The following is a 20,898-nucleotide window of genomic DNA, read 5'->3' as shown; positions in this document are numbered from 1 at the left end:
TTTTGACAGGCAGAGTGGACAGTGAGAGAGAGAGATAGAGAGAAAGGTCTTCCTTTTTGCCGTTGGTTCACTCTCCAATGGCCGCCGCGGTAGGCGTGCTGCGGCCGGCGCACCGCGCTGATCCGAAGGCAGGAGCCAGGTGCTTCTCCTGGTCTCCCATGGAGTGCAGGGCCCAAGGATTTGGGCCATCCTCCACTGCACTCCCGGGCCACAGCAGAGAGCTGGCCTGGAAGAGGGGCAACCGGGACAGAGTCCGGCGCCCCGACCGGGACTAGAACCCGGTGTGCCGGCGCCGCAAGGTGGAGGATTATCCTATTGAGCCGTGGCGCCGGCTCTCAGATGATTTTTGATAAGACATATTTCTAAAATGCTACAAAGAATTAAAATATCATTGTATTCTTAAAATTGTAGCTAGGAATGATATTGAATCTGTTCTCTTTGTATTAATGTCACATTAACTTGAGAATTGATGAGAATTGTGCTGTAATAATTTTGATGCATTTGTTATAACCCTGAAATCTAATGTAATAAATTCATTATAAATTTTTCAAATAATCCAAAAAATTAGGGAAGAGAAAACAAAGAAACAACAAAGAGACAAACAGAAGAAAAAGATTAAAAATGGCAGAGCTAAATTTAACTGTGTATGTGTGTGTGTGTATAATTATATTAAAATGTATACTCTGGTTTCTCTTTAGATCGTATAAATCTTTCATGTTAAAATATAATGGTCTAAAAACTCCAAGTAAAAGGCTGAAATTGGGACCAGTGTCATGGTGTAGTGAGTAAAGCCACAGCCGGCAACACCGTCATTTACTGCCTGTGACACCATCCTATATGGGCACCAGTTTGAGTTCCGGCTGCTCCACTTTAAATCCAGCTTCCTGTTTATGTGCCTGGGAAATCAGTGGAAGATTGCACCCATACCCGATATGTAAAAGGAGTTCCTGGCTTCTACACAGCCCAGGCCTGGATCATTGTGACCATTTCGGGAATGAACCAGCATATGGAAGGTCGGTCTCTCTCTTTCTCTCCTCCCTTTCTAACTCTTTCAAATAAATAAAATAAATCTTTAAAAAAAGGCTGAAATTTTCAATAGCAAGACCAAACCATATATTATCCATGAGAGACGAACTTTAACTATAAAGGCATATGTTGAATGTAATGAAGGGAAAAGGCTTATCATGTGAATTATAAGAAGGCTTGAGTAGCTATATTAATAACAGATAAAATAGTCTTAAAGACAGAGTATTACCAGGGATAAAGAGAGACATTCATAAAGCTAAATGAGGTAATTTGCCAAGAAGACTTAACGATTACAAATGTGTATTGGCTTAATAACATACTTTCCAAGTAAATGAAGCAAAAAAAAAATGACAGATTTAGGAGATAAAGATGATTCTAATATATAAAAGATTTTGATGCCAAATCATAACAATTCACAAAATTATTTGTCAAAAACTTTAGCAAATGCATAGATGACCTCGGAAACACTATCAATGACCTTGATGGGATTACATTTACAAACCTCAATATTTAACACTTGCAGAATCCACAGTACTTTCATATTCATATAGTACACTCAACAAAATTTACAGGGTGTTGGTCCATTATCAAGTCTCAAAAAACTTAAAGATACTGAAATAATTGTAAGTTTTCTAAGCATCCTAAAATAAACTGTAAATAAGTAGTAAAAAATAACTTGGAAAAATCCAAGTTGTAAAGATTAAGTAATGTTCTTCTAAATAATTTGGTGGGAGTAAAAAAAAATCACAAGAAAGATTAGAAAATGGTTTGTACTAAAAATAATAAAAACATAATGTACCGAAAGGTGGTTTGTATGTAAACTGGTCTTTACAGAAACATCAGTGGCTTTAGGTATTTATATGTTTCCATAAAAAATATTAAAAACAGGAGTGAATGTGGGGTGCAAGTTAAGTCCCAACATAGGTTACCTGCATCTCATTAGTGCCTGGTTCAAGTTCTGGCTACTCCACTTCTAATCAAGCTTCCTACAAATTCACACTCTGGAGACAACAACTGATGGCTCAAGTACTTGAGTTCCTGCCACCCATGTAGATGACCAGGATGGAGTCTCTGACTCCTAGCTTCTTCCTGGTCCAGACCTGACTGGAGAGAGAACCAACTGATAGTAGACAGTTCTCTCTCTCTCTCTCTCTGACTTTGAAATAAGTAAAAGATGAATTTTAAAACATAATTTTGATCTCTTGGAATGATATTCTTTTTCTCCCTTTAAAAAATATGATGAACTACATTATTTTTTGAAGGGTTACTAGCCCTGAATTTCTCAAATCAATTCTATGCATTCATCATATATTATCCATTTCTTGTAATACTGGGCACAACTTGTTAATGTTTATTAAGGAGTTTTTGTGCCTAAATTCATGAAGTTATAAATGTCTATAATTTTGTTTTCATTTGATGTCTTTATCTGTGTTCTTTTTTATTAGAATGGTATTGGCCTCACAAAATTAGACGGAAAATATCTGCTTTTCTCCTATTAAAATTGGTGTGAAACCACTATTTATTCTTAATATCTTCCACTGTCTTCCCATGTGCAATAGAGGGAGCTGGATCAGAAAGCAGAGTAGCTGGGATTCAAACCAGCACTCCAATAAGGGTGGCTGGCATTGCAATCAGCAACTTAACCCACTGCCACCATGCCCATCCCTTGAAAACTGCTTCAAAAAATTTCAAAAAATATTCATGTTAATAATTTCTAGAAAGCTCGGAAGAGTAGGCAACTTTTTAAATTTGATAAACGTCATCCATAAGAAACTATTGCTAACAATCTGTTTCATGTAGACTGAATTATTCCCCTCTAAAATCAGAAACAAGGTATAGATGCCTGCTTTCAACACTTCATTCGACATTTTCTGGGACAGTCTAACCACTGCAATAGGTTAGAAAAGAAATGAAAGGTACAGAGGTCAGATATTAGGTGTAAAACTGTTCTTATTTGCACTTGGTATGCTTGTTTTCATAGAAAATATCATAGACTCTACAAAATGTATAGAATGAACAGGTAAATTTAACATGTGTAAGGCTGCAATGTCAATGTGTAAGAATCTGTTGTATTATTCAAAACTAGCAGTGAAGAACTGGAAAATAAATATTAAAAACAAAATACTTCTGAAAATATATACATCTTAGGAATAAATCTAGTAAGAGTACTCAAGATGTTTTTATTAAAATCTATGAAATATTACTGTTAGAGAATAAAGAAATTTTTAAAACATACTTTAGTATGCAACAATTATACATGAATAAAAGTCTTTAAAACTTAAAAAATAGACAATTTAAATATGTACAGTTTGTTGTACATAACTCAATAAATTATAAATATAAATCAACAAAAGAAAATACAGCTAAATGGATAGCTTTTAAAAATGATTTGGTTTCAAGCTGAATTCACTAAGTAGGGCTAAATTCAGATTATGTGGCTCCTATCACATGTAGCATGGCACTAGAGTTCTCGGGGTAAAGGAGTAAATGACAATAGATTAATTATAAATAACTGATGGTTGAAACACTGGGTAATGAATCTGTATGCCTTTATTAAACAAGTTATTTGTTTAAATCAGGCATTATTAGATGGTGTTCAAAAGCTTGCATTTCCAGTTCTTAAGCAGGTCAGTGTCTGGTATCTGAACAGTGCATTACTATGCTTGGTAAACAAAACGTTCCTGAGACGTTTTACTCTCTCATCACAGAGGAGAAAAGATTTATTGGTCAATTATAAAGCAAATAGCTTTTTTATAGTCTAAAATCCAACCATGATACTTGAAGTTATGGCTGACCCTGTGCTTAAATGGTTTATAACTTTATTTAATTCATTTTTAGTTGAGTGTCACATAGACCTTAAGACATAAAATTTCCCCTTATATATTATATGTATGTGACTAAACAAGTTTTTAATTCTAAAGCTTCAAATATAAAAATTTATTTTACAAATATGTTTTCAAAAGATAACAAACTATGTGCCTATTTTAATATGCAGAAGAATAAATATAACAATTAGTGGTTTCAACAAATTCTTAATTTTGTAAAATTGCAGCTTAAGGTATGTTACACACAATTTGACTAAATAGTGAAAGCACACATTGAAAAAAATGACATTTGCATAATTATGAAGATGCTTAATGAACAACAATATGTTAATTACTTTTTTTCCTATTTTATGTTATAACATGGAACTATGTAGAAAGAATGTCGTGGTTGAACCTAAATACATTATGTGTGTGTGAAATTTATCTTTCCAACTACATTATCACGCAACAGACTCATGATGACCATTGAGATAGCTTCATATTCTATTTTATCTTTAACAATTTCCTAGCTCCATACACACACACACACACACACATATATCTACCTTATAAAGTGATTTTTCTTTTTCTCCTATTGAACCTTTGGGGAATTTATCAATGTTAATATTCCACACTCCTAAATTTTATTAGATTTGGAATTTCCTGGAGAGATTTTTTTTTTTTTTTTTTTGTAACAAAGGACAGCATTTTCACAGGCTATGGTGAAGCCATGCATTTTTCTGTCCTGATTGCCTTCTGAGTTTACATCCCATTCTCATTGCCAGGTGCGTGTGCATTGCCTCAGGAGCCTCCTTCCCTCTGTCGACTGAGTGGCACCAAGAACTCTCAGCGAGGTTGTATATTGAATAATGGAAAAGAGAGCGTCCCTTGACAGAGGTTTGGGGGCCATAAAATATGAGTTTTCTGATTACCTTTACGTCCAACTTCAGGAATTCATTGTGAGAATATTATTTCTAAATATGAATCTAAATAAATGTGTGCAGATATTTTAGTAGTTGCTTCTCTTATTAGTGTTTGAAGCAATTATAAAGAGAATGAGTCAGTACAATTTTCCCCCTGCACTGAGAAAATCTTTCCTTGGGACTACATTTTAGCTATTCAAATTCAAATCAGGCTTCTCATCACAAACCTCTGCTTGTGTGAGACATGGAAGTAAGCAGCACCCCTCCCAACCCTCATGAGTTTAGATTTCCAGACGGTTCATTGTACTTCATTGCAAATAATACACGAAATTAAGTCACCAAGTAGAATCAACTTGCCTTTTGCTTTATGAGAACTGTTTAACTCATTGGTATCCTGATATAATTCATGTGTTTCTGTTGTTTCTTTATGCTAATAGTATAATCTCTTACTGCAGTGTAGAAAAGTCAAATATAAAATGAATGACTACTTCACACATATTAGAGCTCTCTGAATGAACTCAAATTTCCAATCAATTTAGAAATATGACAAATAAGGTATTCCTCAATTAAAGAAAAAAAGAAATAAAGAGGTAGAGCTGAGCAAAATAGAGAAATAAAATAACTTGGTTTTGGGAGGGTGAAGGGATGCCTGTAGGAGAGAGTTTGATAACTGTAATTTATTGTCATGACTGAATATCCCTTTCTCCATCTTGTTGTTTTCCAGTCATAATGCCATAGACCAAAGTTTTATCTATGAACATCAAGGAAAAACAAGGTAGTGTGACTAGGTCACCCAAGGTTAAAGAAAACTTGACAGAACATACTCCCAGGTAGAACAATAAAGATGAAAAATATGCCAACTTTCCTTTGATAATAATGATTAAGATTAGAAGTTTCTACTGACCATTGGAAAAAGAGATGATCCAAAGCATTTTTTTACCCTATGACACATGAACAAGGGCACATGTCATGATACCGTCCTGTACGGATCTCAAGGCGCAATTCCCCAAATCCAAAGAGGAACTGTGTATGTATTTATGTCTATTTATATAACAGAGAGTTGCTTCAAGAATTAAGAAATGATACAAGTACAAATCATAATCCCAAAGAAAAATTGTACAGAAAACCAAAAAATCAAAAACAAATAATTTTTCCATGAATAGAACTCGGATACTCACCTAATCTCTCAATGGAATAATATCGCTGCTTACTGTCCACACGCACGGTCTCAGCGTAAGGGCTCCCAACACCGTATCCAATAATGTAACCTCTTACTACAATGTTTGGGTTCAAGGGAGGGGTCCAACTCATGATTATGCAGTTGGTCTGAGGTCTCACATGAAGAGAGCTTGGCTGATCAGGGACTTGAGACTCTAGGATTCAAAAAGATTATTCATCAGCATGTCACATAATAGAACCGACAGCATGGCAAAACTTTGTTCAAGCAAGACTTAATATCATGTTCCATAAACACTCAAACAATGCATCATATTTGTTCCAATCTTCCTTTTCAGAGTTTAAAATACTTTTCACATTCAATGAAATTGAATTCCTTACTCAGGCATGGTAGCATCATACATTTTTAGTCTAATGGTTTCTTTCCTGCATGTTTCCAGTGTATTTTGATTATATGTCATTAATAAAAGGTAAAATAAAGAGGCCAGTGCTGTGGCATAGTGGCAAAGCCACTGCTGCATCCCATATGGGCATTGGTTCGAGACCTGGTTGCTCCACTTCTGATCGAACTCTCTGCTATGGCCTGGGAAAGCAGTAGAAGATGGTCCAAGTCCTTGGGTCCCTTCACCTGCATAGGGGACCCAGAAGAAGCTCCTGGCTCTTGGCTTCAGATCGGCACAGCTCCAACCATTGCAGCCAATGGGGGAGTGAATCAGTGGATGGAAAACCTCTCTCTCTCTCTGCCTTTCCTCTGTATGTAACTCTGACTTTCAAATAAATAAATAAATCTTTTTAAAAAGGTAAAATAAAAACAGATGTAAGAATAATAGAATGGGAAATTAAATGTTAAAAACTATCTTGCCCAAGAATTACTTATTATGATTTAACTAGAAAGGAAAATCAGTATACTAGTTCTTTCTTAGGTAATGGTTAAGAAAATGGTTCAGGATCATGATTAGGATGGTAGTTGAGCCACAGTTTATTGTCTCTACGCTAAATGCATTTTCATTAAAGAAAAGAGACAGTGGGTATATTAAAGCCACACAGGCTTTGAAGCTCTGCAAATCTGATTTCATATCATGTCCTACTACTTACTAATTGTGTGTTCTCAAGAAACTATTTAACTTCCCTATGTTTCCTTTTTGATTGGTTGGCATTCCCATATTGATGTATTTAAAACTTAAAAACTCATAGAATGGCAGACGTCCTAAACAACACTCTGGCCTCAGAATCAGCCCTTAAGGCATTCGGATCTGGCTGAAGAGCCCATGAGAGTATTGTAGGCATGGAAAGCCAAGATACCATGGAAAAGAAAAAAAAGAAGATGACCTAAATGAAAGATCTCTGGGAGTGAGATCCCAGTGGAAAGAACGGGTCCATCAAAGAAGGAGGTACCTTCCTCTGAAGGGAGGAGAGAACTTCCACTTTGACTATGACCCTATCGGAATAAGATCAAAGTCAGCGAACTCTAAAGGCTTCCATAGCCCTGGCAACTCATGACTAGAGCCTGGGGAGATTACTGACGCCATGAACAGGAGTGTCAAATTGTTAAGTCAGCAACAGAAGTCACTGTGTACTTACATCCCATGTGGAAACTGTCCTTAATGTGTTGTCTAATGTGCAGTGATGCTATAACTAGTACTGAAACAGTATTTTTACACTTTGTGTTTCTGCGTGGGTACAAACTGATGAGATCTTTACTAATTATATACTGAATCGATCTTCTGTATATAAAGATAATTGGAAATGAAAAAAAAAAACCCTGGTGTTAAATTGGAAATGGCATAGAAAATTAATTAATTTAAAAAAATATTATGTAGGATCTCTGTCTTTAATGTGCTGTACACTCTTATTTAATGCTATAACTAGTACTCCAACAGTATTTTTTTTTCACTTTGTGTTGCTAAATGGGGGCAAACTGTTGAAATCGTTACCTAATATATACTAAACTGATCTTCTGTATATAAATAGAATTGAAAATGAATCATGATGTGATTGGAAGGGGAGAGGGAGCGGGAAAGGGGAGGGTTGTGGGTGGGAGGGAAGTTTTGGGAGGGGGAAGCCATTGTAACCCATAAGCTGTACTTTGGAAATTTATATTCATTAAATAAAAGTTTAATTAAAAAAAAAACTTTGGAAGTAAAAAAGAGCATTAACATCAATACTGGATATACTCTAGCTATAAAGCTGTAAGATCTTTACTTATCCAAAGTCCCATCTGCAGAATGAAAATAAGATTATTTAAAATCTCATATAGTGTTGAGAAGATGTAATGAGCCTACGTATAAAAACACTCCCATTGTAAGTCCTCAACTTACATTAGTTATTAGGGAGATAATATACATGCCACCTTGACATATATTTTACTAAGATTGTATAATTAATACATTTTAATAAAACACCTATTATTTTGATATTTGCATCATTATTTTTCCTTCTGATTTCAACTATAAAAGAATGATTTGTTTTCTGGACACTGGTAATTACTAAGTTAATAAATAGTTATATATCACCTATTAGGTTTGAGATACAAGGTTGGGTACTTAAATGATGTTCAGGGGATAAGGATGAGTGCCTATGGAAGAAATAAAACCTGCACTGTTAGAGTTTATAGTCTAATGGGAAATACAGGCAAGTAAAATGGCAACTGCAATAGATTATGACAAAGGTTTCAATAGGCCAAATAAAGCTGCATATAGCCTATTTGAAAATCAGATAAGTCTTTTGGGAAGAAATGGAAGAAAGAATGTGTCCAGCCAAACTTGAAAAGTGCAGTGAGTTCCTAACATTTTCTGGGAATTAATAGGTACTCAAAGACTTCAGTCATTTGAACCTTTATCCGAACTGTGTTCATTATTTCTGTCCCAGCTGAAAGTCTCTGAAGGTAACCTATGCCAAGTTAAGCAAGGGAATTTGATGACTAAAGGTAATATTATAATACGCTTTCTTCTTCAGTGTAATAGCAGAAGCTGATGTAATCTCTTCCACCACTTTTTTCCATATTCCACACACACACTTCTAGCTTAAGTGATAGGTGGGAATATGTATTTTATTAAGGTTTTAAAAGTAGTTACAGTACTAACAGCTTCTCAAAAGATTGTAAAGAGCCTACATCAACAGAATTTTCTGAAGATGCCTTTTCTCTCCTAAAGATACCCTTTGTGAGCAAAAATGGACAAGCTATAATTTGCCTGCCCTAAAGAGGCCTGCAGAATAATATACAAAGGCATCATAAAAAATTATGTTTCAAAATGTGGATGTAAACTGTAACAGCAGAAACACAATGCTTGTGAAATGTTTTCTACTATAAACCCTAAGTAAAGGAAATAAAAAGAAAGGAATGGATTAATCCTTTTCAACCCTATTGCCATAGTCTCACCAGTGTTCTTGAAACGTAATGTGCTTTATTAACAATTCAGTTTAACACATTTGACATTTTGCAGTAGCTATTGAAACAACAAAGTAATCTTCCTAATCTTATATTAAGAAAATAAATATTCAGATTTGCTACATTAATTTAAAAACACTGTGAATGCATAGTATTTGCATGACAACATTCAACATCTTTTAAAACAAAAAGAAAATATATCAGTAACTATGTTTCACTCTTTGTGCAAACTTCTCCTGGAAGTTAGCTACATTAGCAAGAATAGATTTTTATGCACTGAAGAATTTGTTTATTTTTGAAAGGTAGAGAGACAGAGACAGACAAAGAGAAATCTTCTATCTGCTGGTTCATTCCCCAAAAGCGTACAAGTGAAGATGGGCCAGGCTGAAAACAGGAGCCTGGAACTCAACCCAAGGCTCCAATTGAGTGGCAGGGACCCAAGCACCTGGGCTATTTTTTGCTGCCTCTCAAGTGCACATGAGTAGGAAATGGCAATTAGAAGTGAATGAGGGACTTGAATCCAAGCACTGCAGTAGGGGATGCAGTCATCCCAAATATTAACTACTATGCCAAGTACCCACACCCACTGGTGGTTTAAACATACTGTAGTAATGCATATGCCAAGTGATTTTTGAATAAAAGGAGTGGTTAATATCCACTCCCACTCTTTATTCTGTAATTTTTTCAAAGGTTTATTTATTTACTTGAAAGTGTAACAGAGAAGGAGAGAGAGAGAATCTCCCATGCCCTGGTTCACTCCCCAGATGGCCACAATGGCCAGGGCTAGGCCAGGCTGAAGCCAGGAGCCTCCTGGGTCTCCCACATGTGTGCCTGGGAACCAAGCACTTGGTCCATCCTCCACTGCTTTCTCAGGCCCATTAACAGGGAGCTGGAGTATTTGGGACAGGCATACCAGTGTGTGCCTATATGGAATTTCAATGATGCAGGTGGCCGTTTAACCCACTATACCACAATGCCAGATCTTCCTCTTTATTATTCACTGCATATAAAAAAGGTTGAGTTGCAAACCACATATGTGATAAATGATGTTAATATATAAGCATATATGCTGCTTTATCTAGAGTTTTAGTGGGATTTATCATCCAACTAAGAGCATAGGGCCTGAAGGTCAGTACCGGTCAAGGCAATATTAGACTTAAGCCATGCATAATATGTGGCCTCATTATATTGAAAACTATGTAAGGAAATTGTTCATATTTCAGAATAGTCAATTTGTGACTTCCCACTCACTACTTAATATAAATACAGACATAACAATTTTCCTTTTATGCTACCTGAGTGAGCTTTCTCTAACACAGTTGACCTTATGGGTTATGAAAGTGGTTATTGCTGGAATGATCTATAAAATATCAATTTAGAAAATTTGCTGTAAAAGGTATGTGACATGAGTACTCCTTACTTTGGATCTAAAACTGAAATTCGCTGCTCAGAGGAACATGAAAGATTTTATAAGTATCTCTAGGAAAGTGCTTGCATACACGAAGCATGGAGGAATATTAGAGTAATTACAGAGATACTTTCAAACCAAAGAGCACAATTAGCCTGAAATATCCAAATTAATGAGGCCCCAAATTTCTACTGGAGTCTGAATCGTCATGATAACCAGATCAACTGCCATTCTTGATTATAGTATGGAATTATGGATTCTCTCTTGGTTTAGTTTGTTTCTAAGAACATATGTTATTCTTTGAGTGATAATTACAGGTTTCCCTAATGAACAATGTTCACATGTAGTAACTGGGAAATTTATTAGATTAACTCCTGGGACATTTCTCCAGTTAGTGTGCCTCTTTTATATGCTAGTCCTTGTTCTAGGCACTGGAAATACAGATTTGGGAAAAAAGAAAAAAAAAAAAGAAACCTCTTACAAATAAGGAAAACATGAAATCTGGATGAGTGCTATGCCTATGGCACAACAATGGACTCATCAAGGAAGGCCTCCCAGATACAGTTCAAACTCGATGATAAGAGCCAGGCAGGCAGATGTCAGGGTGGGGAGCTCTGTAGGCAAAGACGATAACTAATGCAAGCGTCCTTCCACAAGAAGGAGTTTGGTATTTGAAGAAACGAGAGAAGGTCTTATACCTGCAACATGGAGGGTAGCAGTGAAGAAAAGAAGTTACAACAGAGTAAGTCAGTGGGTATGTAAGATGGTTCAGTTGCTTTAGAAACACATGGCAGTTTCTCCAAACACTGTAAGTAGAATTACCATAAAATTTTGCAATTCTCTTTGTGGAAGTGGAGACTCCACATCACTCATGAGTGAGCCCTAAGGATCTTCTGCTACATGAAGCCAGAGTTGTAGAAGGGCAAAGGCTTTATTATTCCACTTACATGAGCTACCTGTGCTTGTTAGACTCATAGCTGCAGAACACAGAATGGGTGCAACCAGAGACTGGGGGTGGAGTGGACACTGCTTCATGTGTACAAAGTTTCACTTTTGTTATAGGAAGAGAGTTCTGCAAAAGGACAATGGTGCTGGTTACTCAACAAGCCACTCCCTCGTAATTTAAAATGGCAAAGACAGTAAATTTTAGGTTCTGTCTATACTAACACAGGTGTTTTTTTTTTTTTTTTTTTTTTTATCAAATTGAGAGATAGGGGATGTAACCATCCTGCCCCCGGGGAGTAGGTCACCATGAGGCAAAGTAAGATAAGAAGTTTAGGTTTTAGTTTAAGGAGAGTGTCTTGAATGGCAGGGGAAGTGAATTGTGATCTAACATACGTTCTGGAGAGATCACTCTATTTTTCTGGGTGAAAACAAATTTGAGGAGATTTTATGGAGAGAAAGATCATTAAAAAGTTTTTGCCCTCATCTGGTGATCAGTATGGAAATGAAGTAAAGTGGAGAGATTTGGACGTTTGGGAGACGTAGCTAGCAGAGATGTACAGTGGGTCTAGTGGTGTGGAAACAAGGAGACAGCTGAAACTCACAGGCTTGGACAAATGATGACCAAGTGCTTAGATGAGGGAGGACAAGGAAATGCTGCTTGGTAATGTTAAATCTGTGATTATTATCAGCCAAACCTGTTGAGTTACCAGGGTAGCACTTGGATATCTAAGTCTGAGGTGTTTTGTATTTTTTTTGTATTGTTTTTAGATGTGTTTAATTGAAAGGCAGAATGACAGAGAGAGTCATTTTCTTTCTGCTCTTTCACTGTCCAAATGATCACAAAAGTGGGACCTGGGTTAGGTCAGAATCCCATCGTGTTAACCTACATGGGTGGCAGAGGCCCTAGCACTTGGACCGTCTTCCACAGACTTCACCTTTGTAGGTACATTAGCAGGCAGCTGGATTGGAAGTGGAGTGGCTGGGACTTGAACCAGCACTAGGATATGGGATACTGGCATTGCACACTATGCCACATAACACACTATGCCACAATGCTAGCTCTGAAGTTTGAGGTCCTGATAAAATGTTATGGCCGGAAATATGGATGTGGAAGCTACCAGTACACAGATGGTATTTAAAGTAAATGTGTTTGAATATTGTTATAATCTGAACATAAGTGAAAATAAATAAAATACAAATAATGTCCTTGCTCTGCTGAACATTCCCCAGACTTTTCCCATACCACATTATAAGGCCAGACCCATGAAGATGGCCTAAAAGGTCCCATTGGGTTGATCAATCTCCCCAGTTATTTGACTTCTTCTGCTATTATATTTGTCTTTATTCTCCTCACTCCAACAATGTGCTACACAATGCATGCTATGTGGTGTCTCAAACAAGCCCTGGTCTCAGGACACTTGCACTTCCTGAGCCTTCTACCTAGAATGGTTTCCAGACATAGCTTCCTCTGTTATTCCTTTATACTGTTGTTTAATTTTCAACTGTGGCCTTTTTGACTATCATATTTAAAGTTGTAATTCTTCCCTCTCCACTAATATCCTCTCATACCTTTTTCTCCATGGGATATATAGCCAGTTATTGTGCTTCTTATTTAACATAATAATTTCATTGCTCTTTCTTATCCCCTCTCATAAGTTCTCCAACTCTACTAAGTATAATAGTTCCTAGCACAAAAAAGTGATTAAATTCTATATATCCTATGGTATTAAATAAAACTGTTAAACACACACATATACATATGTATGATAGTTATAATTTTAAATAAATATATATAAATCACAATCTTATATAACTCCATAACATAAAAATATTAAAGGAAGGAAGGAATGGTACAGAAATTAAGTAAGAAGAAAATAGTTATTAGAGACATTTTTCAGCTAGTGGCCAGCAGGATCAGTTTCTGCCAGTTCTTGCTAATTAAGGTGATCTTTGCTGTGTGCCCTCTGCTTTGGAGGCTATTGCCAAATGATGTCAGGCAGTATTTTGACAAATACTCACATATGTGTTCTCCATTTAGCATGCTGCATTTTATGGGTCATTTTGTTACAGTGTCATTCCAATCCTTAATTCCAAACACTTACATACAACATTGAACTCTATATGGTATTCTTTTACCATTCAGCGTCTGTTACTCCTCATAATTAGCATTTTATAATATTTTAAAACTTTTTTTTTTGACAGGCAGAGTGGACAGTGAGAGAGAGACAGAGAGAAAGGTCTTCCTTTGCCGTTGGTTCACCCTCCAATGGCCGCCGCTGTAGGCACGCTGCGGCCGGCGCACCACGCTGATCCGAAGGCAGGAGCCAGGTGCTTCTCCTGGTCTCCCATGGGGTGCAGGGCCCAAGCACTTGGGCCATCCTCCACTGCACTCCCTGGCCACAGCAGAGAGCTGGCCTGGAAGAGGGGCAACCAGGACAGGATTGGTGCCCCGACCGGGACTAGAACCCGGTGTGCCAGCGCCGCAAGGCGGAGGATTAGCCTAGTGAGCCGCAGCGCCGGCTTAAAACTTTTTATATAGCAAATTCTCAGTATATGGTTCCATGGGTTTCGACACACAGCAAATCCTGTGCCTACCACTCCATCACTGCATAGTTCTATCACCCACAGAATCCCATCATGCTGCTCCTAGGCCTTTAGCCTTTTCTAACTTCTTATTGTCAATGTTGATAGTGAACTTTCATTTTCTTTTCTCTCTGAATGAAATCTATATTATTCTGACTTATCTTCCCTTGTTTATCTTCAGAGATAAAATTTTTATCACTACCTAGGTTTTTGTTCCTCTTCTTAATAATTAATAGTGTTTAAGTTTAAGTTTTATGGAGTTAAGTTTAAGTTGTATGGAGACCTGTTATGCATGAGTCACATGTAGATTTTAATAATTATTACCTCATTTAACATTTTATGCATAGTTTTCAATCATCTCTTCTACAAATTTTCTATTACTGCAATGTTTACCTTTTCAATGTTAAGATTTGTAATTTTAAGCAGATTATACCTTTTTTGTTTGCTGATGTTTTCCTTCCTTAATTGTTTCACATTGGCTAATTTATTATTTTGTTGTTTTAACTTATCTATTTTAATGTTTATTTATTTGAAAGGCAGAGCCACAGCATAGACAGACAGGTAGATTATAGAAAGAGATCCTCCACTGCTGGGTCACATCATAAATTGTTGTAATAACTGAGATTGGGCCAGGCTAAAACCAGAAACCCAGAACCCCACCTGGGTCTCCTACACTGGTGTCAGAAGCCCATTTATATGAACATCAACTGTTGCATCACAGGGTGTACAATAGTAGGAAACTGGATCAGAAGCAGTGGTGAGATTTAAACTGAAACACTCTGACATGAGATGCCAGTTTACCATGTGGCATGTTAACTATACCACAACATCTGCCCCTTATCTTCACCAGTGTTTATTTTTTTACTTCTCCTGGAAATGAGAAAAGTGAAACAATCCATTTTCCAGAAGAAATCATCCACCAGAACCCACATCCTGTAGTCTCTGCACATTTATATATTTGTCTTGGTTCACACTGAAGATAACAAAATAGACAAAAAAAGGAAAAATAATGTATGCTTCAGGGAGAAGAACTTCCATGTCCTGTATTCAACCCTAACAAACCATAAAGAGTTTTCCCTTCCCTAATACTTTCTTATTAGAGAAACTGAAGAATCCCAATTCCAACTACCAACAAGGCAAACCAGCCCTGTTCTTGTCCAGTAGTTCAATAAGCATGGGCTTCCTCTGTCAAGTTCCTGCTTTGATGAGTCCCACTGGCAAGTCTTCAACAAATGGTGCTGAGAAAACTGGAACTTCATATGCAGAAGTATGAAATGAGAACCCTCTCTCACAACTTACACTAAAATCCACTCAAAATGGATCAAAGATCTAAATCTATGACCCAATACCATTAAACTACTAGGGAAAGTTAAATAAACTCTGCAAGACATTGGCATAAGCAAAAACTGCTCGGAAAAGACCACAGAAGTATAGGCTATTTTTTAAATATAATACATTTTAATATAATAATTGGTTTGTTTTTTTGTTATATAGTTATTATTTTTGTTTATTTAATAAATGTGAATTTACAAAGTGCAACTTTTGTATTGTTGTGGCTTCCCCCCACAACCTCCCTCCTTCCCATGGCCCTCCCCTCCCCCACTCCCTCTCCCATCCCGCCCTTCATCGAGTTTCATTTTCACTTACCTTCATATACTGAAGATCAACTTAGTATATACTAAGCAAGGATTTCAACAGCCTGCATTCACACAACAGCACAAGGTATAGAGTACTGTTCGACTAGTAGTGTTTTTAAGTTCCATAGTAAAACACATTAAGGACAGAGATCCTACGTGGGGAGCATGTACCCAGTGACTCCCTTTGTTGATTTAACAATTGGCACTCTTATTTATGAGGTCAGCAATCACCCGAGACTCTTGCTATGAGCTGTCTAGGCAATGGAAGTCCCCTGAGTTCACCGACTCTGAACTTGTTTAGTCAAGGCCATGTCACAGTGGAGGTTCCTTCCTCCCTTCAGAAAAAGGCGCCTCTCTCCTTGATGGCCTGTTCCTTCTGCTGGGGTCTTGTTCACCAGGGTCTTTCATTTAGATTGTTTTTTGTCATCGTGTCATGGCTTACCATGCCTGTGAGACTCTCATGGACCTTTTAGCCAGATCCGAATGTCCCAAGGGTTGATTCTGAGGCAGGAGTGCGGTTTTGGGTGTTTGCCATTCTATGAGTCTGCTGTGTGTCCTGCTTCCCCCGCAGGATCATTCTCTCCCTTTTAATTCTATCCTTCATTATTTGCTTACACTGGTCTTATTTGTGAAATCTCTTCGACACATACCCTACCTTTTTGATCGGTTGTGTATTTATACTTATCACTTTACCAAGTGCGCTGCCATTGGTACCTGCCTCCTTGCTAAGATTGAGTTGAAATCCCCTGGCACATTTCTAGTTCCACCATTGGAGGTAAGTCCGAGTGAGCATGTACCAATCTATATATCTCCTCCCTCTCTTATTCCCACTCCTATGTTTAACAGAGATCACTTTTCTGTTAATTTTAAACGCCTAAGAATGATTGTGCATTGATTACAGAGTTCAACCAGTGGTCTTATGTAGAACAAACAGAGCAACAATAATAACAACAACAACAATACTAAAAGGAATAAAATAGTAAGTTGTTCCTCAACAGTCTAGACAAGGGCTTATCATGTCATTGTCTCTCATAGTGTCCATTTCAAGAGGTATAGGCTATTAAAGTCAAAATTAACAAGTGGGATTATATCAAGCTGAGATGCTTCTGCACTGCCAAAGAAACAGCGAAGTGAAGAGGCAATTGACAGAATGGGAGAAAATATTTGCAAACTATGCGACCAATAAAGGATTAATTTTCAGAATCTATAAAAAGCTCAAGAAACTCAACAGCAACAACAACAACAACAAAACAATCCAGTTAAGAAATGGGCAAAGGACTTCAACAGGCATTTATCAAAGAGGAAATTCAAATGGCCAACAGACACATAAAAAATGCTCCGGAAAGCTAGCCATCATGGAAATGCAAATAAAAAAAAAATGACCACCAAAGAAAAGACCAGGAACTGACAGCTTCATTGCTCAATTCTATCAGACATTTAAGAAGAACTAAATCCAATTCTTCTCAACTTATTCAAAACAACTGAAAGGGAAGGAATCCTCCCAAACTTCTTCAATGAAGCATGAATCACCTTAAGTCTTAAGGAAAAAAAGATGCAACAAAGAAAGAAAACTATAAACCAATATCCCTGATGAATATAGATGCAAAAATCTTGAACAAAGTATTAGCCAATTGAATCAAATAACATCAGAAAGATGATCATCTGGACCATGATGGATGTATCCCTGGTGTGCAGGGATGGTTCAACATTTACAAATCAATAAATGTGACACATCACATTAACAAACTGAAGAACAAAAAGCATATGGTTATCTCAATAGATGCAGAAAAAGCATTTGATAAAATACTATATGCTTTCCTGATAAAAACTTTAAGCAATTGGGTACAGAGGGAACATTCTCAACACAGTCAAGGCATTTATGACAAACCCATGAATAGTGTCCTATTGAATGGGGGAACAGTTGGAAATATTCCCCTAAGATCTGGAACCAGACAAGGATGCCCACTGTTATTTAATATAGTCCTGGAAGTTTTCAGCCAGAGCTACTAAGCAAGAAAAAGAAATCAAAGGGACACAAATTGGAAAGGAATTAATTACAGTATACCTGTTCGCAGATGACATGATTCTCTATATAGAAGATCCAAAAAACTCCACTGAGAGAGTATTGGAACTCAGAAAAGAGTTTGGCAAAGTGGCAAGATATAAAATCAACACAGAAAAATCAATAGCCTTTGTATACACAGAAAATGTCATCTTTGAGAAAGAATTTTTAAGAACAGTCCAATTTACAATAGCTCCAAAAGAATCAAATACCTTGGAACAAATTTAACCAAGGATGTCAAAGATCTCTATGATGAAAATTAGAAAACACTAAAGAAAGTCTTTGCTTATGCCAATGTCTTGCAGAGTTTATTTAACTTTCCCTAGTAACTAGAAGAAGACTAAAAAAATGGAAAAATATTCCATGTTCATGCATTGGAAGAATCAACAGCATTAAAATGCCCATACTACCAAAAGCAATTTACAGATTCAATGTGATACCAATCAAAATACCAACAACATTCTTTGCAGATCTACAAAAAATGATTCTAGAATGCATATGGAAACACAAGAGACCCCAAATAGCTAAAGCAATCTTATGCAACAAAAACAAAACTGGATGCATCACAATACCTGATTTCAAGACATATTACAGGACAGCTATAAGGAAAACAGCTTGGTGCTGGCACAAAAACAGACTTGTAGACCAATGGAACAGAAAGAAATTCAGAAGTCAATCTATGCATCTACAACCCACTTACCTTTAACAAAGAATCTAACATCAATCCCTGGAGCAAGGATAATTTCTTTAAGAAATGGTGCTGTGGAACCTGAATCTCCATATGCAGAAGTATGAAACTAGACCTTGATCTTGCACCTTACACAAAAATCCACTCAAATTGGATCCAAGACTGAAATCTATGACCTGATACCATCAAGTCATTAGAGAACATTGGGGAAACACATCAATGCTTTGGCATAGGCAAAGACTTCCTTGAAAAGATCCCAGAAGCACAGGCAATCAAAGCCAAAATTGATAAATGGCATTATATCAACCTGAGAAGTTTCTGCACTGTGAAAGAAACACTCAATAAAGTGAAGAGGCAATCTGTGGAATGGGAGAAAAGATTTGCACGCAATTGATAAAGGATTAACATCCAGAATCTATGAAGAGCTCAAAAAATTAAACAACAAAACAAACAATCCAGTTTAGAAGTGGGGAAATTAAAATGGCCAGCAGTAACTTGAGAAAATTCTCAGGATCACTAGCCATCAGGGAAACACAAATCAAAACCACAATTAGATTAAACTTCACTCCAATTTGAATGGCTCTCATCTAGAAATCAACAAATGAAAAATGCTGGTAAGGATGTGGGTAAAAGTACCATGGTCCACTACTGGTGAGAATGTCAAACTGGTACAGCCACTGTGGAAGACAGTATGGAGATACCTCAGAAATCTGAATATAGACCTATCTTACTATCCCGGCATCCCAATCCTGGAAATTTATCCAAACCAAAAGAAATCAGTATATGAAAGAATTATCTGTATCCCCAAGGTCATTGCAGCTCAATTCACATTAGCTTAATAGTGGAATCAACCCAGATATACATCAGTTGAAATTGAATAAAGAAATTATTATTAGATGTACTATGGGCAGTACACAGTGGTTAAAAAAAAAAGAAATCCTGCTATTTTCCAAAAAAATGGATACAAATGAAAACCATTATACTTACTGAAATAAGCCAGTCCCAAAAAGACAAATGCCATGTTTTCCCTGATCTGTGTAACTAATAGAGTACTTAAGTGGTAATCCGTATCTATTAAATACACATTTTCAAATGTGACTATTTTTAATAGCCCTTGTCTTGACTATTGAGGATCAGTTTTTTTTTTTTTTTTTTTTTTTTTTTTTTTTTACCTTTGTACTACTTATTGAACTGTTTACTTGGTTGATGGGTAAACTTTATGAGTATAAAGTTAATTGAAAATAGGTGTTTAGGCCGGTGCCACGGCTCAATAGGCTAATCCTCCGCCTTGCGGCGCTGGCACCCCAGGTTCTAGTCCTGGTCGGGGCGCCGGATTCTGTCCCGGTTGCCCCTCTTCCAGGCCAGCTCTCTGCTGTGGCCCGGGAGTGCAGTGGAGGATGGCCCAAGTGCTTGGGCCCTGCACCCATGGGAGACCAGGAGAAGCACCTGGATCCCAGCTTTGGATCAGGGCGGTGCCAGCCGCAGCATGCCAGCCGCGGCGGCCATTAGAGGGTGAACCAATGGCAAAAGGAAGACCTTTCTCTCTGTCTCTCTCTCTCACTGTCCACTCTGCCTGTCCAAAAAAAAAAAAAAAATAGGTGTTTGTAAAAATTAAGAGTGAGAATGGGACAGGAAGAAGAAGGGTGGGAGTATGGGTGGGAGGGAGGGTAGGGTGGAAAGTGTCACTATGTTCCTTAATCTGTATATAGGAAACACATGAAATTTGTATAGCTTAAATAAAATCTAAAAAAGAGTCCAATCTAGGCTTGCAGGCTGGCATGCCAAGCAGAACATGGGATGGAACACAATGAAATCTGATTTTACATATGAAGTCCTGACTTAAAAGAGTAAGGGAATCTACAAATACACTTAAAGTGGCTTTTCAGGAGCAGCTGTGGAAAGAGGAACCCATCAACATCCAGGAGACTTGCTCTTTCACTTTAAAATTCAAGGACATCAACTTCGCATATCACAAAACCTCACTGCTACTTCTACTTCACTTCTACTGTGATGCATTCAATTAGCTCCTTTGCAATGAATATTCTCCATCCTTTTGGTCTTTCACACTAAAATCTCTCTTCTGAATGGGGCTTGGGGAAAGTCACTTTTTTTTCAAAATAATACACGGAAGTAAATTTTTCAGCTTCATTCTCTTACAAACGATTGAAGTCATATTCTCTTAAAACCCCAGATCTATTAGCATGTCCCAGAATAAACAAACAAACAAAATTACCACTATATCTTCAAAATCTTATGTC

At 37.0% G+C, this 20,898-nt stretch overlaps 1 protein-coding gene across 1 annotated transcript in view; it reads right to left on the bottom strand.

The window, feature by feature from the left end:
* DCC (DCC netrin 1 receptor) overlaps positions 1–20,898 on the bottom strand; it is an 824,910-nt gene that overhangs the window by 175,908 nt on the left and 628,104 nt on the right. The window contains exon 18 of the mRNA XM_062200029.1: positions 5,932–6,126. Within this exon, the coding sequence (XP_062056013.1) occupies positions 5,932–6,126 (195 nt within the window). The remainder of the gene's footprint in view (positions 1–5,931; positions 6,127–20,898) is intronic.

The sequence above is a fragment of the Lepus europaeus genome, chromosome 9 (assembly GCF_033115175.1).
Source record: "Lepus europaeus isolate LE1 chromosome 9, mLepTim1.pri, whole genome shotgun sequence".
Lineage (NCBI taxonomy): Eukaryota > Metazoa > Chordata > Mammalia > Lagomorpha > Leporidae > Lepus > Lepus europaeus.
Note: the sequence above shows the minus strand (reverse complement) of the source record. Positions and strands in the feature narration are given on the sequence as shown.